Consider the following 15,435-nt stretch of genomic DNA (forward strand, 5'->3'; position numbering starts at 1 on the left):
CTGCCCCCAGCCCTGATCCTAAGAGGCCTTGTGGGATATTTCCAGCCGTGAGAACTTCAGGAGGTATGCTAAGCTCCATGCAGGCCCTGTTCTTTAGTCCAGGAGGAAACAGGCTCAGAGCTTACATGACCTGCCCAAGGTCACCTGGGCAGTAAGCAGGGAAGGCAGGACTTGCACAGAGTCGTGAGAAGGACGACTCCCAAATCTTAAAGTCGAACATGGTCAAGCGCGTGATCAGGTGAGGTCAGCATCACTCCCGGTGCCACTTCCTGAGGGAGGAAACTGAGGCCCAGCGCGGGAACAGCGCGAAGTCACAGAACAAGGAGGGAGAGGCAGGATTCGGATCCAGGTGGGTGTTGAGTCTGAAAATAACCTAGGAGAGCAGCTCCCATGTGGGCAGCAGCGCATCCCGACCGATCCTTTCAATGCCCCTTCCACAGATGCGGAAGCTCGAGGGCCGGGCTCTCTTTGCACAGATCCTGGGCCTGCGGGGAAGGGAACAGGGTGGACCCAGCGCTGCCTACCAGCAGCTTAAAGTAGGGGAGCATGTGTTATGCACTTAGAGCATTGAATTTATACCAAGAAGGGGGATATGTGAGTGGAGCTATTTTCCGGAGGAAATCGAGGCCCACGGGGGATATCACAGGCTAATACCACGCAGAGGGTAAATACCGTGCAGGAGGGTTCACATCACAACCATGGGGGTAGGGGCGTTTTTTATTGCCATTCCTCCCCAGCAGATGGCAGTACAGAGCCAGGGCCTTATCCCAACAGAAGAGCCCCCCCCCCCGGAGCCACCGCTCTACAGGGAAGGCAAGGGTGTGGCCAGGGGGTGCCTCTTCCCAATTCACACCCAGAACCCCCACAGGCAAGCATTGTTCCAGATGGAAGAGGCGAGGCCAGGATTTGAATCAAGGACCAGGTGCTTCCAGGGCTGGGATAGCTTCCCAAGGACTCCACAGGCACCCAGAGAGGAAGGTTCTCGTTCTGGGGGAAGCCCCGGCCGCCGGTGGCCCTGGCGGTCACTTCTTCTTCTGCACGTGGCCACAGTCGTACTTGCCGCGCACGATGGTGAGCTTCACGCCAGGCAGGTCCTGGGTGCGGCCGCCCTTCACGAGCACGACGTGATGCTCCTGCAGGCTGTGGCCCTCTCCGGGGATGAAGCACACGGCCTCTCGGCCGGTGCTGAGCCGCACGCGGCAGCATTTGCGATTGGCCGAGTTGGGTTTCTTGGGCTTCCGGATGAACGTGCGCAGAACCACGCCCTTCAGCTGCGGCCGGCCCTCCGTGGGGCCCGGAGGGGCAGGTGGCCACTTCGGTAGCCCCCGGCGGTGCATCTGGTTCAGGGTGGCCATGGGGCGGGCGGCCCCGAGCTGCGGGACCAGGGCTAGGCCTGGAGACACACAACCGGGAGGGCGCAGGGGGGTTATCATCCCAATGAAGGCAACGCGTAAGACTTCTAGGCCCTGTTGCGAGCACTCTACAAGGATGGATTTGTTTACGTCCAGAGGTGGTTGCTAATATTAGCAATAACGTTTACTGAGCAACCGCCACAGGTCAGGTTCTATCTTAAACGTTTAACGTGAATTAACTCATTTTATTCGCAAGGAAGATACTGACTTTAATGCTGTTTAAAAACAGTAACAGGGGCGCCTGGGTGGCTCAGTCGGTTGAGCGTCCGACTTGGACTCAGGTCACCATCTCGCGGTCCGTGAGTTTGAGCCCCGCGTCAGGCTCTGGGCTGATGGCTCGGAGCCTGGAGCCTGCTTCCGATTCTGTGTCTCCCTCTCCCTCTGACCCTCCCCCGTTCATGCTCTGTCTCTCTCTGTCTCAAAAATAAATAATAAAACGTTAAAAAAAAATTTAAAAAAAAAAAAAAAAAAACAGTAACAAACACAATCAGACTCAGGGGCGCCTGGGTGGCTCAGTCTGTGGGGCGTCTGACTTGAGCTCAGGTCATGATCTTGTGGGTTGATGGGTTGGAGCCCTGAGTCGGGCTCTGGAGCCTGGAGCCTGCTTCAGATTCGGTGTCTCCCTCTCTCTCTGCCCTTCCCCTGCTCATGCTCTGTCTCTCTCTCAAAAATAAATGAAGATTAAAAAAAAAAAAAAAGCAAACAGATTCACACCATGTCATGTACTGTTCTATGCATCATACCTGTATTAACTTGTGCCTGCCCCACAGCAACCCAGTGGGGTGTTTCCGGGAGGTGTCCCTCCTCCTCCCTGGCACACTCATTTCACACACAAACTTTATGCTCCCTCCACATCCAGGGAAGGCCCTGGCTCATGTTCTGTGTCTCACATTACAGCAGAATCCTCAAAGGGGCTGAGACGTTCCTAGGAGTCTCTTCCTAGTGGCGTGCCCTTGAGTAAGACTGTCGCTCAGTGGCCTCACTGTATCACAAACACCATGATCGAATCTCCCTCCTGAGTATGGTGTGTAAAGGCTGCCACGAGAGACACATATCGAGTCAGCTTGGGAGAACGAATATTGTTAAAATGTCGATACTACCCAAAGCAATCTACATATTCGATGCAATCCCTATCGAAATAACACCAGCATTCTTCACAGAGCTAGAACAATCTTAAAATTTTCTTTGTATTATTTTTTGTTAATGTTTATTTATTTTTGAGAGAGACACAGTGAGAGCAGGGGAGGGGCAGAGCGAGAGGGAGACACAGAATCCGAAGCAGGCTCCAGGCTCTGAGCTGTCAGCACAGAGCCCCACACGGGACTCGAACTCAGAAGGGGGAGATCATGACCTGAGCCGGTTGGACGCTTAACAGACTGAGCCATCCAGGCACCCCAAACGATCTTAAAATTTGTATGGACCCACAAAAGACCCCGAATAGCCAAAGTAATGTTGAAAAAGAAAACCAAAGCAGGAGGCATCACAATCCCGGACTTCAAGCTGTATTACAAAGCTGTAATCATCAAGACAGTATGGTACTGGCACAAAAACAGACACTTAGATCAATGGAACAGACTAGAGAACCCAGAAATGGACCCACAAACGGATGGCCAACTAGTCTTTGACAAAGCAGGAAAGAATATCCAATGGAAAAAAGACAGTCTCTTCAGGAAATGGTGCTGGGAAAACTGGACAGCAACATACAGAAGAATGAACCTGGACCACTTTCTTAGACCATACACGAAAATAAATTCAAAACGGGTGAAAGACCTAAACGTATGAAAGGAACCATCAAAATCCTAGAGGAGAAAACAGGCAACAACCTCTTTGACCTTGGTCACAGCAACTTCTTACTTGACATGTCTCCAGTGGTAAGGGAAACAAAAGCAAAAATGAACTATTGGGACTTCATCAAGATAAGAAGCTTCTGCACAGCGAAGGAAACAATCAGCAAAACTAAAAGGCAACCGACAGAATGGGAGAAGATATTTGCAAATGACACATCAGATGAAGGGTTAGTATCCAAAATCTATAAAGAACTTATCAAACTCAACACCCAAAAGACAATACAGTGAAGAAATGGGCAAAAGTCATGAATAGACACTTTTCCAAAGAAGACATCCAGATGGCCAACAGATACAATGAGAAGATGCTCATCATCAAGGAATGCAAATTGCTGCAGCCACTCTGGAAAACAGTATGGAGGTTCCTCAAAAAATTAAAAATAGAACTACCCTATGACCCAGTAATTGCACTACTAGGTATTTATGCAAAGGATACATAAACGCTGATTCGAAGGGGCACATGCCCCCCAATGTTTATAGCCGCGCTATCGACAATAGCCAAAGTATGGAAAGAGCCCAAATGTCCATCGACTGATGAATGGATAGAGAAGGGGCACCTGGGTGGCTCTGTCGGTTAAGTGTCCAACTTCAGCTCAGGTCATGATCTCTTGGTTTTTGAGTTCGAGCTCCATGTCGGGCTCTGTGCTGACTGACAGCTCAGAATCTGGAGCCTGCTTCAGATTCGGTGTCTCCCCGCCCCCCCCCCCCCCCCCAGTCATGCTCTCTCAAAAATAAACATTAAAGAAAAATTTTTTAAAAAGATGTGGTATAGGGGCGCCTGGGTGGCGCAGTCGGTTAAGTGTCCGACTTCAGCCAGGTCACGATCTCGCGGTCCGTGAGTTCGAGCCCCTCGTCAGGCTCTGGGCTGATGGCTCGGAGCCTGGAGCCTGTTTCCGATTCTGTGTCTCCCTCTCTCTCTGCCCCTCCCCCGTTCATGCTCTGTCTCTCTCTGTCCAAAAATAAATAAAAAACGTTGGAAAAAAAAAAAAAAAAGATGTGGTATATACACATACACACAATGGAATATTACTCAGCGATCAAAAAGAACGGAATCTTGCCATTTGCGACAACATGGATGGAACTAGAGTGTGTTATGCTAAGTGAAAGAAGTCAGAGAAAGACAAACATCATATGATTTCACTCATACGTGGAACTTAAGAAACAAAACATATGACGATAGAAGAAGGGAAGCAAAACTAAGATAAAAACAGAAAGCGAGACAAACTATAAGAGACCCTTAAATACAGAGAACTCAGGGCTGCTGGAGGGGGTGTAGGGTGGGGAGGATGGGCTAAATGGGGGGGGAGGGGCATTAAGGAGGGCACTTGTTGGGATGAGTACTGGGTGTTGTATGTAAGTAATAAATCACTAAATTCCACTCCTGACATCATGACTACACTATATGTTCACTAACTTGGATTTAAACTTTAAAAAATTAAAAATTAAAAGAAATACCTATCAGCTGAATGAATGAGTCAAGCGCTTTGCTTGGATGTCTCACCCACGGAATTTAATAAGTACCTGCTGAAGAAATCAATAACCGACCCAAACTCCTGATGCCCCCTGACGACGCACAGCAGCCCCCAAGGCAACCACTTCCCACCTCTTGCCCCCGCAGCCCGAGCTCTGCTAAAACCCACCGTGTATCCATCCATCCCTAATTTAACCCCTGATTCCCCCGGGGCTGCGGCAGAGGCACACAAGTCCCGGCGGGGATAGCCCTTATCCTGCTGCGTCTCTGCAGCTCAAGCCCCTAACTTACCATAATTTAGGGACGTGTTGAGGCTACGGAGAAGACCGGACCAGGACATCCCACCGCCTGCAGGGTCCCTGTGTGAGGGGATATGAGCATCAGGAAGGAAAAAGGGAAAAGTGGCCGTAGCCGGACAAGGGCCCAAATTCTGCCCACCACGTCCTCAGAGCCTTCTGATTAAATCCAAGGAATTTCCTTGACGGTCTAGCCGCAACCCCACACGTTGCTGACAGAAATTCCCTCGGTAAATCTAGTTTCGCTCTGAGTGGGCACCCAACAACCTCTCCCGCCCCCCGCACACAGAAGCAGAAGATAAACTGAGGAGAGGGCCGGGGAGACTGGTGGAATCCAATGATTTCCATCAACTTCACCGACCCTTGCAGGGTCCGCAGGCACGCCGAATCTGCCTCTTGCCCCTTCCGGAGGTCACCCCGGCAGGGATTGGCTGGTTCTGCCTCCCGTGTACGCTGAAGGGGCGGGGCACAGATGACGATTGGTCAACGACAGAGTCAATCACAGTCGATTTTTCTCATCGAACTGTATTTGAGGCTCGAGAGGCGCTCACCCCATCCAGGGTCTGATTGGCAGGACGGCTGCTTCGCAATTGGTCTAAACGCGGAGGGGGCGGGACGAAGGGTGCGTGACTCCTTGTCCCCTGTCCAAGATGGCGGCGTCCATGGCGCGGCGCTTGTGGCCTTTGGTGGCTGGTCGGGGTCTTCGTTCCCGGAGAGGCTGCATCTGCAGCCATAGCCCAAAAACAACTTTTGCCACGGAGAGACGAGACCGGAACCTCCTGTACGAGCACGCGCGCGAGGGCTACAGCGCGCTCCCTCATCTGGACATGGAACCTCTGTGCGCATGCCCGGAAGAGGCCGCGCGCGCCCTGCAGCTCCGCAAGGGGGAGCTGCGGCCCGAAGACCTGCCCGCGATCGTGAGTGCGCTTGCGCCGGCCGTCAGCTGCGGGGCGGAACGGGGCTTGCGAGATACTGTCCAGCAGGGGGCGAAACTACTGCAGGAATTTCCGTTTCTTCCCAAGTTTAGCCAGTATGTTGTGCTTGGCACCCATAGATGTGCCAGTTATCCACGGAGTGCTAGGGCCCTACTGTGTACCCACCCACCATGCGCCTGTTCCGTAAAGCGTACTGAGTGCCTACTTTGCGCTTAGGAACTTACTACGTGCCGATGTTCTCTGTGCTCCAGCCTCCTGCCAGGCTTCCTGAAGACCACAAAAGAAAATAGGGGAGGGCGACGAAATTGAGGGACAGGGATGTGAATTAGACGAGGGTGGAGAGGGGGTTGCCTCTGGAGAGTAAGACCCCCGCACCTGCCCCACAGGTAGCAAGCATTTAAATAATTATTTAATTAATGGTTCTGCCGAACAGCTGCTTAGGGAGCATCTACTATGTCCCAGGCTTTGATAATGAGGTGGTGAATAATATAATACTACATGCCAGGGAACAAGAAGCAGTCACCATTATTACTAGACCTTGGGAGCAACCCAAGTGCCCACTGACGGACGAATAGATAAAATGGCCTACGGTACACACAGTGGGATATGATCCAGCCTTCCAAAGGGAAAGAAATTCTGACACATGCTAGAACATGAATGAACCTTGAGGACATGACGCTAAGTGAACTAAGGCGGTCACAAAAAGACAAAAGCCGGATAATTCCATTCACGCCAGGTACCTAGAGTGGTCAAATGCACAGAGACAGGAAATAGAGTGACGGTTGCCAGGGGCTGGGGAGAGGGGAACAGGGAGATAGTGTTTTTATGGGTATAGCATTTCAGTTTGTGAAGATAAAGTTCTGGAGATGGACGGTGGGGATGGCTGCACATTAGTGCCGTTGAACTGTACTCTTAAAAATGGTTGAAATGCTACACTTTATGTATTTTTAAAAATTTTTTATGTTTATTTAGTTTTGGGAGAGAGACAGAGCATGAGCAGGGGAGAGGCAGAGAGAGCAGAAGACCCAGAATCGGAAGCAGGCTCCAGGCTCTGAGTTGTCAGCACAGAGTTCGTGGGGCTTGAACTCACTAACTGCAAGATCATGTCCTGAGCTGAAGTGGGACGCTCAACCGACTGAGCCACCCCGGCGCCCAACTTTATGTATTTTTTTAAACGTTCATTTATTTATTTTGAGAGAGAGTGAGCAGGAGAGAGGCAGAATCCCAAGCAGCCTCCGCCCTGTTAGCACAGAGCCCGATGTAGAGCTTGAACCCACAAACTATAAGATCATGACCTGAGCTGAAACCAAGAGTCGGGCACTTGACCGACTGATTCACCCAGGCGCCCCATAAAATGCTAAACTTTATATTTTACCACAATTTCTTAAAGTGCTGGTTTAGCAGTCTTGAATTATTTATAACCCGCTAATGGATCACATCCCAAAGCCCGAAAAACACTTCTTTAGGGCATGAAATGTGAAGAGGAAAATGGCATGTGGCTTTATGGGCAATAACAAGGCACGTGAATTGTTCCTAGGGGCACTGGGGGGCTATGGGTGCCTCCAGGCAGGAATGGGATTGTGTAAGAGCTCTGGCTGGATTGGAGGAGGTGAGCCTGAAGGCTGGGAGGATAGCACAGCGGTCCTCGTGGCAGATGACAGGATCTGGAGCAGAGAGGGGCAGGAGTCAGGGGATGGGAGCAGGACAGACGCGATGGACGTTCAGGAGGCAGAAACGTTGGGAGATGGAACCTGGCCACAGGGCTGGGGTGGCATCCGGCAGGAGGCTCAGGGTCCTGCGGCCGGGGATGGGAGTTTGTGGGGCTGTCCCTGGAGGAGGAGCAGATTCGGGAGGGGGATGTTTTTCCTAGAGTTACTTTTGCACATAGTGAGTGTCCAGGGGACATCCGGGGGAGCCACCCAGTGGGCAGCAAACCACCTTATGGCCTGCGCCCCCTCCCAGTTGCCAGCCCCGGGGAGGTAGGACAGTGCTGTTTGCACCATTTTATCAGAGGGAAAACTGCAGCCAGAGAGGACAGAGGGGTTTGCCCAGGGCTGCGGGCTCACAGAGGCACCTCACGGCAGTAGGTGTGCCCGTGAACCAGAGCTGAGCCTGCTTTGTTGGAGGGGGCGGGTTGAGCGCGGCAGCCCCATAGGACAGAGGCTGCCTCTCTCTTCTCTGACACTCAGAGGGGAGTGCTGGCGGGGCCTCAGCTCTGTGCCCCTCAGCGCCTGGGTCCTTTCACCCTCCTGCTCCGTGTCCCTTAGGATGCTGTCCGGTTTGGCTGTGCTTCAGAGCCTGTCATCCAGTCCAAGGGGAGTGAGAGAAAGCCCAGCATGGGGGCTTGTCTTCAAGGAGGTGACCCAAGAGTCACACTCTCCCCTTCCACTCACGTCCATTGGTTGATCTTGGACACGTGAGCACAAGTAGCTGCAAAGGAGGCTGGGAAATGTGTCTTATGTCTGGGCAGCCGTGTGCTTTACATCAGGAAGCCTAGTACAGAAGGGAACGAGGAGAGCCTGGCTGCTGGGCTCCAGGTGGCCAGCAGGGGGAGGCTCCAGCGAGAAGGGGCAGGAGACAGTGGCCCCTTCACCCCTTTCCCTCCTGTGTCCTCCCCCAGATCTCAGCATGGCAGGAGCTGAGGCAGCTGCGGGAGCAGATCCGGAGTCTGGAGGAAGAGAAGGGGGCCGTGGCTGAGGCAGTACGGGCCCTGATGGTGAGCGGCAGGGGAAGGGAGGGGGTCCTAGGTGGGTGAGGCTTCACTATGTTGATTTGACCTCAGTTTCCCCGCTCACAGCCCAAGATGGCCGCGTAGTACCGTGTCTCTTCACATGACTGCCAGAGGCAGAAAACAGGACTTCTGTGGCTTGAGTAGTCTTGGGCTAGACAGCCAAGAGCATCAGCCTCAGGGGGCTGAAAAGAGTAATCATAAAAATAATAGCAGCTGTTTATATAGCAATCACTGTGTGCCAGACACTGTTCTAGATGTTTTCCTCCTCTGAACCCTCCCAACTCTGTGAGACGGGAACAATACAAACCCAATTTACAACCAGGCTCCCAAGAGGTTAGCATGTGCCTGAGCGTCGCAGCCGGAAAGTGGGCGAGGCAGGATTCGCACCCAGGCACCCGGGCTGCTTTTTGCCAGTCCGCTCGAAGGCCGACTGCAAAACTAGTTACACCTCCCAGTGACCCTCCTATGTAAGTGCCAGGCCCCAGACTACGTGCATCACAGGCAGGCAGCCAGTGACCACAACAAAATTGGTCACAGCTCACGTTCCATGAGCGCCAACTCATCTGCTCGGGGAAGCCATTCAGCAGCCCTGCTGGGGAGGTCCCGTTATCCCATTGCACAGGTGGGAATACCGAGGCTCGGAGCAGGAAAGAGATTTGCCCAAGGGACACGGAGCGGGTGGGCACCCGACATTCAGACCCGGGTCTGCCTGATTCCGCCTGCCGCTCTGGCTCGAGGAAGGTTCAGGTTCACCAGCTTTACCGCTCCTAGCCTCGATTTTCTTATCTACGAAACGGGAAGCACGCCGATGCCAACTTCACGGAGCAGGTTGTGAAGAAATAGGACCGCGTGAGAGCCGTGTGAGAGCAGGGACGGGCTCGATGAACAGAGCTGCAGGTGTGGCTACTCTTCCATTATCTTGCCTCCTCCCGGCTTTACTGAGAAACTGAGGCACGGAGGGGAGGAAGGTCTGTCCAGCCAGGCACCCACAGAGCAAGGAACTCACCCCACCCCACCCGGCCCTGTTTGACCTTTCACCCCTCCTTTCTTCCCTCCTCCCCGGCCCCAGCTTCACGAACCTGATCACCCCCTCCGTCTCTCTTCTACCAGGTCAACCGGGACAACACTCAAGTGCAGCAGGTAGTCCCGAGGGCCGGTGTCCTGCCCCTGGGGGGAGTGGGCAGGTGCCACGGGGGTCGTGATTCCTACCTTGTGACCGAAGACAACAAACAGGATTATCGATCCAAGTGAATCTATTGGTTCCTGAAACCTAAGAGGCTGGCTTATATCTGGTTCTAGTTCCCTCTTTGTTCCCAGACCGGCTTTCTGCCCTTAGAGAAAGGGGAGGCGGGGTGGGGCCCGAAGGGGACCGCTTCCCTGATCGCTGCACCCCTGGTCCTGGGGCTCGGGTCGCGTGCCTGTCTTCGAGCCAGTCGCTGTGGCCCAGGCATTAGAATGTTCTGGTAGGCCAGGCCTGAGTCACGGCCCCCTGGACTTGCCATGTGGTGGTGAGGTGAGGTGAGGGAATTTCCCAAACAGAAATTCAGGATGTTGGGCCAAAGAGAGAGTGGGTGCCGACCACAGGGGTTGTGCTGGCAAGGCCCAAGGTCAGACTGGTTGAGGGACCCCCCCCCCGCCCTCTCCTGGACTGACCCGGCTTGTCCCCCTGCCCAGGACCCCCAGTATCAGAGTCTGCGGGCCCACGGCCGAGAGATCCGCGAGCAGCTCGTGGTCCTGTACCCCAAGGAGACTCAGCTTGAAGAGGAGTTCTACCTGCGGGCGCTGAGGCTGCCCAACCAGACCCACCCGGATGTGGTGAGCGCGGTGCTGGGTGGCGGGGGAGCCCAGGGGCCCGCCCGGGACCACCCTCCCCGTGACTCCCGCTGTGTCCCCGCAGCCCGTCGGGGACGAGAGCCAGGCCCGGGTGCTCCACGTGGTCGGAGACAAGCCAGGTGGGCCAGCCCCCAGGCCCGGAGCCGAGGCTGGGTGGTGTCCCTGGGGTGTGGGACGTGGCCGGTGCTCCCCTCCTCCTGCCTTCTGCCCTGTGTGTGTATGGCAGTCCGTCCCTGGCTCGCTTTGGCTGTTTCCCTTGGGTTTTCCTCCCTGACTCCGGTGTCTCTCTCTCTCTCTCTCTCTCTCTGGCTCTGATTCTCTGTACCCACCCACCTCTTTCTCACCTCCTCCTAAATGTTCTCTTCCCTTTCCCTTCTCTCTCCTTTTCCACCTCGGCTCCGCGTCTCTCGCCATCTCTCCCTTTGCCAGTCCCGCCTCCGCTGCCCTCTCGCTCTCTCTCTCTCTCTCTCTTCTCTCTCCCCTCTCCCTTTCCCTCTGTCTCCCTCGCTCCCTCTTACTGCCTCTCCCTCCTGCTGGCTCTCTCATCCTGTCTGTGTCCCTGTTCTGTGTCTCTCTCCCGACTCCTTATTCCACTGCTTCTCATCCGGATCCAGCATTCTCCTTCCGACCCCGGGGCCACCTGGAAATTGCGGAGAAACTTGACATCATCCGGCAGAAGTGAGCTCCGCCCGCTCGCGCCCCCTCCGCCCTCCCCGCCCCAGCAGCTGGCTCAGCACCAGGTGTGGAGCCGCCCGGGCCTCACCCCGCATGAATGTTTGATGCCCGGTCCCCCGCCTGGCACCTGGCTTCTGCCTCAGGGTGCTCGGGTCCCCCTCTTCCCCCACCAGCCCCGGCGCACACACACCCGCCTGTCTGCCCGTCTGTCTCCCAGGCGCCTGTCCCACGTGTCCGGCCACCGCTCCTATTATCTCCGCGGGGCTGGGGCCCTCCTGCAGCACGGCCTGGTCAACTTCACCCTCAACAAGCTCATCCAGCGGGTATGGGTCGGGATGGGAGGGCTGCCTGGAGGGGGTGACGTCGACAGTGACTCAGAGGGCTCAAGACGGGGAGGAGGGCGTTCCCTGTGCTCCAGCCGTTATTTCAGAGCTTTACGTGTATTACCGACACATTTAATTCTTATAGCAACGTTATGAGGTAGATGCTCTTATCCCCACTTCAGGGATGGAGAAATTAAGGCCCGGAGAGGGCGTAACTAGCCCAAGATCTCACGGCTGCTGCTTGGAGCCGGCCCTAGGGCCTGTGCCTGGGACCTCACCACCTGCCGTGGTGTAAAGGAGGTGTTGCTGGAATGGGAGGGGTTGGCGGGGGCTGAAGGCATGGGCTGTTGACCGTGGCCTCAGGCCATTTCCTGAGGGCACTGGGGAGCCACAGAAAGCTCTAACTACACCTCCCGCTACCCTGTGTGGGATGCAGTGAGAGGAAACCGCAAAGCACCGACAGAGAGGGCCCCGGCGGCAGGGACACCAGGGTCCCGAAGCCAGCTCCAAGCCTACTGGCTCCAAGCCAGTTGAAGCCTCCCTCAATCTCCTCTGAGGCGGAATGGGTTTTGAAGGACAAGCGGGAGTCACTGGCCCACTCTGCAGTGTCTCTGGTCTGGTGGGGGTCCTGGCCGTGCCCTCACCCCGCCCCCTTCCCGTTCACAGGGCTTCACTCCCATGACAGTGCCAGACCTTCTCCGGGGAGCTGTGTTTGTGAGTGTCCCCCGCACACAGCTGCGTGCCAGGCCCTGTTCCGGGGACCCCAGGCGTGAAGAACAGCCTGTCTCCCCTGCAGAGACGGCCCTGGGACTGGGTTGAGGGTGGGCAACTCCAGGTGCTTCCTGGGGAGGAGCGGGGCTTGTTCCTGCAAAAGGAGGCTGAGGTTATCTGTCCCCTGACCTGTGTGGCTTGGCCTCCTCCCCAGGAAGGCTGTGGGATGACACCAAATGCCAACCCGTCCCAAATTTACAATATCGACCCATCCCGCTTCGAAGACCTCAACCTGGCTGGGACAGCAGAGGTGGGGCTCGCTGGTAAGCACCTGCCTGGGGGCAGCAGCAGGGGTGAAGATACCTCCAGTGTCCTCAGAGCAGGAGGGATTGTAGGGGGATAACCAGGAGCATCCTGGGGGTGACAGCTGCGTGCCTAGGATGTCTCAGTGACCCCCAGGGCCAGCCTGTACAGTTGTGTAGGTTGTTAACTGCACAACAGTACAGTGAGGATCCAGCCCCATGCCCTGACGGGAGGTCGTGTCTACCAGAGAGGACACCTTTTCTAATTGTCACAGAGATTTCCTGTGGATGGTGGTGACCCATCCTGGCTGACACATTCTGTTCCTCTCTCCTCCCAGGCTACTTCATGGACCACTCCGTGGCCTTCAGGGACCTGCCAATCAGGTGATGTCCAGTTCCTTTATTTATTTATTTTTTTTTTAATTTTTTTTTTAACGTTTATTTAATTTTGAGACAGAGAGAGACAGAGCATGAACGGGGGAGGGTCAGAGACAGAGAGGGAGACACAGAATCCGAAACAGGCTCCAGGCTCTGAGCGGTCAGCCCAGAGCCCGACGCGGGGCTCGAACTCACAGACCGCGAAATCGTGTCCTGAGCTGAAGTCGGACGCTTAGCCAACTAAGCCACCCGGGCGCCCCGATGTCCGGTTCCTTTCGATCTTGTCCCCCACTGTGACATTCCCTCTCCCCTCCCTGACTCTACTTCCCCTGCCCACCCCCCCCATCCCCCACCCAGGATGGTTTGTTCCAGTACCTGCTACCGGGCTGAGACAGACACAGGGAAGGAGCCACGGGGACTGTATCGAGTGCATCATTTCACCAAGGTTGGTGTAGCCGTGACCTGGGGAGGAGGGCTCACTCCAGTGGCCGGGGGCCTTCTGACTCCTGTGCCCGCTGCACTGCCCCAGGTGGAGATGTTCGGGGTGACAGGCCCTGGGCTGGAGCAGAGCTCACAGCTGCTGGAGGAGTTCCTGTCCCTGCAGATGGAGATCTTGACGGAGCTGGGCCTGCACTTCCGGTGCGGAGAAGGGTGGGGGTGAGGGAGGAGGGATAGGCTGGCTAGGTGCTCCCCACCTTACACGCCCTCATCACCTCCTCTCCCTCCGCCCCCTTGCCCCGTGTCAGGAATACACGCGGGATACGTATCTGTCAGTCTGTAACCTCCCATGTGGGACCATAGGACGGTGACAGCAGCCTGAGTGGCACAGGGCGCCCCGGGGATGGGGACCCGGGCCCCTTCCCTCTCGTGGCTCCCACCCCTCGGTCATCGGCACTTCACCCCAAGGGGCTCCTTACTGCCTGGGCTCGGCGGGGAGGGCGGGGGCGCCCCCTTCCCTTTCGGGCAGGACCTGGTGGGTGGCCCCACGCCCTCCCATCCTATCCATCACTCCTGGCTTCCAGAGAGGCCGGGCGATGTGGGCTTTTCCTCTCGGTGACCCGTTACAGATCCAGGGTGCCGAGAGTGGCCACGTGCCCACTCTCCTCCCCGTCCTCCCCCCCCATCCGCTCCCCTTCCGCCGCCTCGCCTCTGTGCCCTCGTCGCCACCGCCTCCGCCTCCTTTTTCGCTTCCATTTTCCTCTTTTTTGGCTATCTTCTCTTCCATCACCTCCCCCCCCCGTGCCTTCTCCCTCCTCCCCCTCCTCCACCACTGCCGCCACCTCCTCTTGCCTCTCACTGACCTTCGCCACGACTTTCTCTTCCGCCGCAGCGTCCTGGACATGCCCACCCAGGAACTGGGCCTCCCCGCCTACCGCAAGTTCGATATCGAGGCCTGGATGCCGGGCCGCGGCCGCTTTGGCGAGGTGAGCCCCCGCCGCGGTGGGGACGCAGTGGGGGACCGGGACCGGACCCCCCGCAGGTGATCCTCTCAGCCCACCCCTCCCCGCACCCAGGTCACCAGTGCTTCCAACTGCACGGACTTCCAGAGCCGCCGGCTGCACATCATGTTCCAGAAGGAGGCCGGGGAGCTGCAGTTTGCCCACACAGTAAGCGCCCGCCCCCCCTCGCCTAGCCTCCCGAGAGCCTCCACTCCCTGAGGCCCACACCCCCTCGGCCTCTCCGGGGCAGGAGAGGTCGTCGCGGATGCGAGCACGCCTCTCCCCCAGGTGAACGCCACAGCCTGTGCCGTCCCTCGCCTGCTCATCGCCCTCCTGGAGAGCAACCAGCGGGAGGTGAGCGGTGGAAGGATCCCACCCAGGGAGGCCGAGGGTGGAGGCCCGGGTCAGTGGCAGCATCCTGAGACCTGCTCTGTCCCCAGGACGGCTCGGTCCTCGTGCCCCCTGCCCTCCAGCCCTACCTTGGCACCGATCGGATCACGGCCCCCACCCACGTGCCTCTCCAGTACATCGGCCCCAACCAGCCCCAGAAGCCCAGGCTCCCGGGCCGGCCCGCTTCGAGCTGAGAGCGCACCCTCATCGGTCAGCAGGGCTGTTGCTGCTTCCTGGAGCTCAGGGGACCCTGGAGACCTGGGAACCGTTTTCCTAAGCCCGTCCTGACATCTGCATTCCTCACACCGGCTCCATGCCCGGGCCCCTTTCCTACTTCCGTACTTCCTCAGAATCAGCCGGTGACCCTGTTGTCACTGGTGGTCCCAGCCTGCACCGGAAAGCAGGACGCCTGGGGATTTAAAAGTTGTAGGGATGGGGGAAGGAGAGGAAGAGGCCTCCAAACGTCCTTCCTTCTTCCCTCCCCCAGTACTTAGCAGAAAAGTCCCCAATAAATGGTCAGAACCAAGGCCTTTGTGGATCTGTGAGCAAGGGACATGACCCTGGCTGACCTGCGGGGGTGCTGGGCAGTTGGTCAGAGGTACTAAACCATCATAGGGTCTGTGGCCACAGGGACCATGGCCAAGAATGTCCAGCAGCCCCCAGAGCACACGGAGGGCAACTTGGGGGCCACCTCA

At 56.5% G+C, this 15,435-nt stretch overlaps 2 protein-coding genes across 2 annotated transcripts; one reads left to right on the plus strand and one right to left on the minus strand.

Annotated features, from left to right (window-relative positions):
- Positions 1-684: 684 nt before the first annotated feature.
- MRPS12 (mitochondrial ribosomal protein S12) lies at positions 685-5,507 on the minus strand. Its single transcript, XM_058706165.1, has 3 exons — positions 5,385-5,507; positions 5,019-5,086; positions 685-1,393 (listed from the first exon to the last, which is right to left on the minus strand). Exons 2-3 carry the CDS (start codon positions 5,065-5,067, stop codon positions 1,023-1,025), a joined length of 420 nt encoding a protein of 139 aa, XP_058562148.1. The 5' UTR covers positions 5,068-5,086; positions 5,385-5,507; the 3' UTR covers positions 685-1,022.
- Positions 5,508-5,634: 127 nt separating this feature from the next.
- On the plus strand, positions 5,635-15,266 carry SARS2 (seryl-tRNA synthetase 2, mitochondrial). Its single transcript, XM_058706160.1, has 16 exons — positions 5,635-5,940; positions 8,579-8,674; positions 9,800-9,829; positions 10,364-10,504; positions 10,587-10,641; positions 11,137-11,200; positions 11,415-11,520; positions 12,187-12,234; positions 12,446-12,554; positions 12,872-12,917; positions 13,269-13,356; positions 13,441-13,550; positions 14,242-14,335; positions 14,426-14,518; positions 14,639-14,704; positions 14,791-15,266. Exons 1-16 carry the CDS (start codon positions 5,674-5,676, stop codon positions 14,932-14,934), a joined length of 1,557 nt encoding a protein of 518 aa, XP_058562143.1. The 5' UTR covers positions 5,635-5,673; the 3' UTR covers positions 14,935-15,266.
- The last annotated feature ends 169 nt before the right edge of the window (positions 15,267-15,435 follow it).

The sequence above is a fragment of the Neofelis nebulosa genome, chromosome 17 (genome assembly GCF_028018385.1).
Source record: "Neofelis nebulosa isolate mNeoNeb1 chromosome 17, mNeoNeb1.pri, whole genome shotgun sequence".
In the NCBI taxonomy this organism is placed as follows: domain Eukaryota; kingdom Metazoa; phylum Chordata; class Mammalia; order Carnivora; family Felidae; genus Neofelis; species Neofelis nebulosa.

Excerpts from the sequence above, each read along its gene's own strand:
- MRPS12 (XM_058706165.1), bottom strand. The coding sequence starts at position 5,067 with ATGTCCTGGTCCGGTCTTCTCCGTAGCCTCAACACGTCCCTAAATTAT. Across the intron at positions 1,394-5,018 it reads CAACACGTCCCTAAATTATG|GCCTAGCCCTGGTCCCGCAG; the intron begins GTAAGTTAGGGG and ends GTGTGTCTCCAG.
- SARS2 (XM_058706160.1), top strand. The coding sequence starts at position 5,674 with ATGGCGGCGTCCATGGCGCGGCGCTTGTGGCCTTTGGTGGCTGGTCGG. Across the intron at positions 13,357-13,440 it reads GAGTGCATCATTTCACCAAG|GTGGAGATGTTCGGGGTGAC; the intron begins GTTGGTGTAGCC and ends GCACTGCCCCAG. Across the intron at positions 14,336-14,425 it reads GCCGCGGCCGCTTTGGCGAG|GTCACCAGTGCTTCCAACTG; the intron begins GTGAGCCCCCGC and ends CCCCGCACCCAG.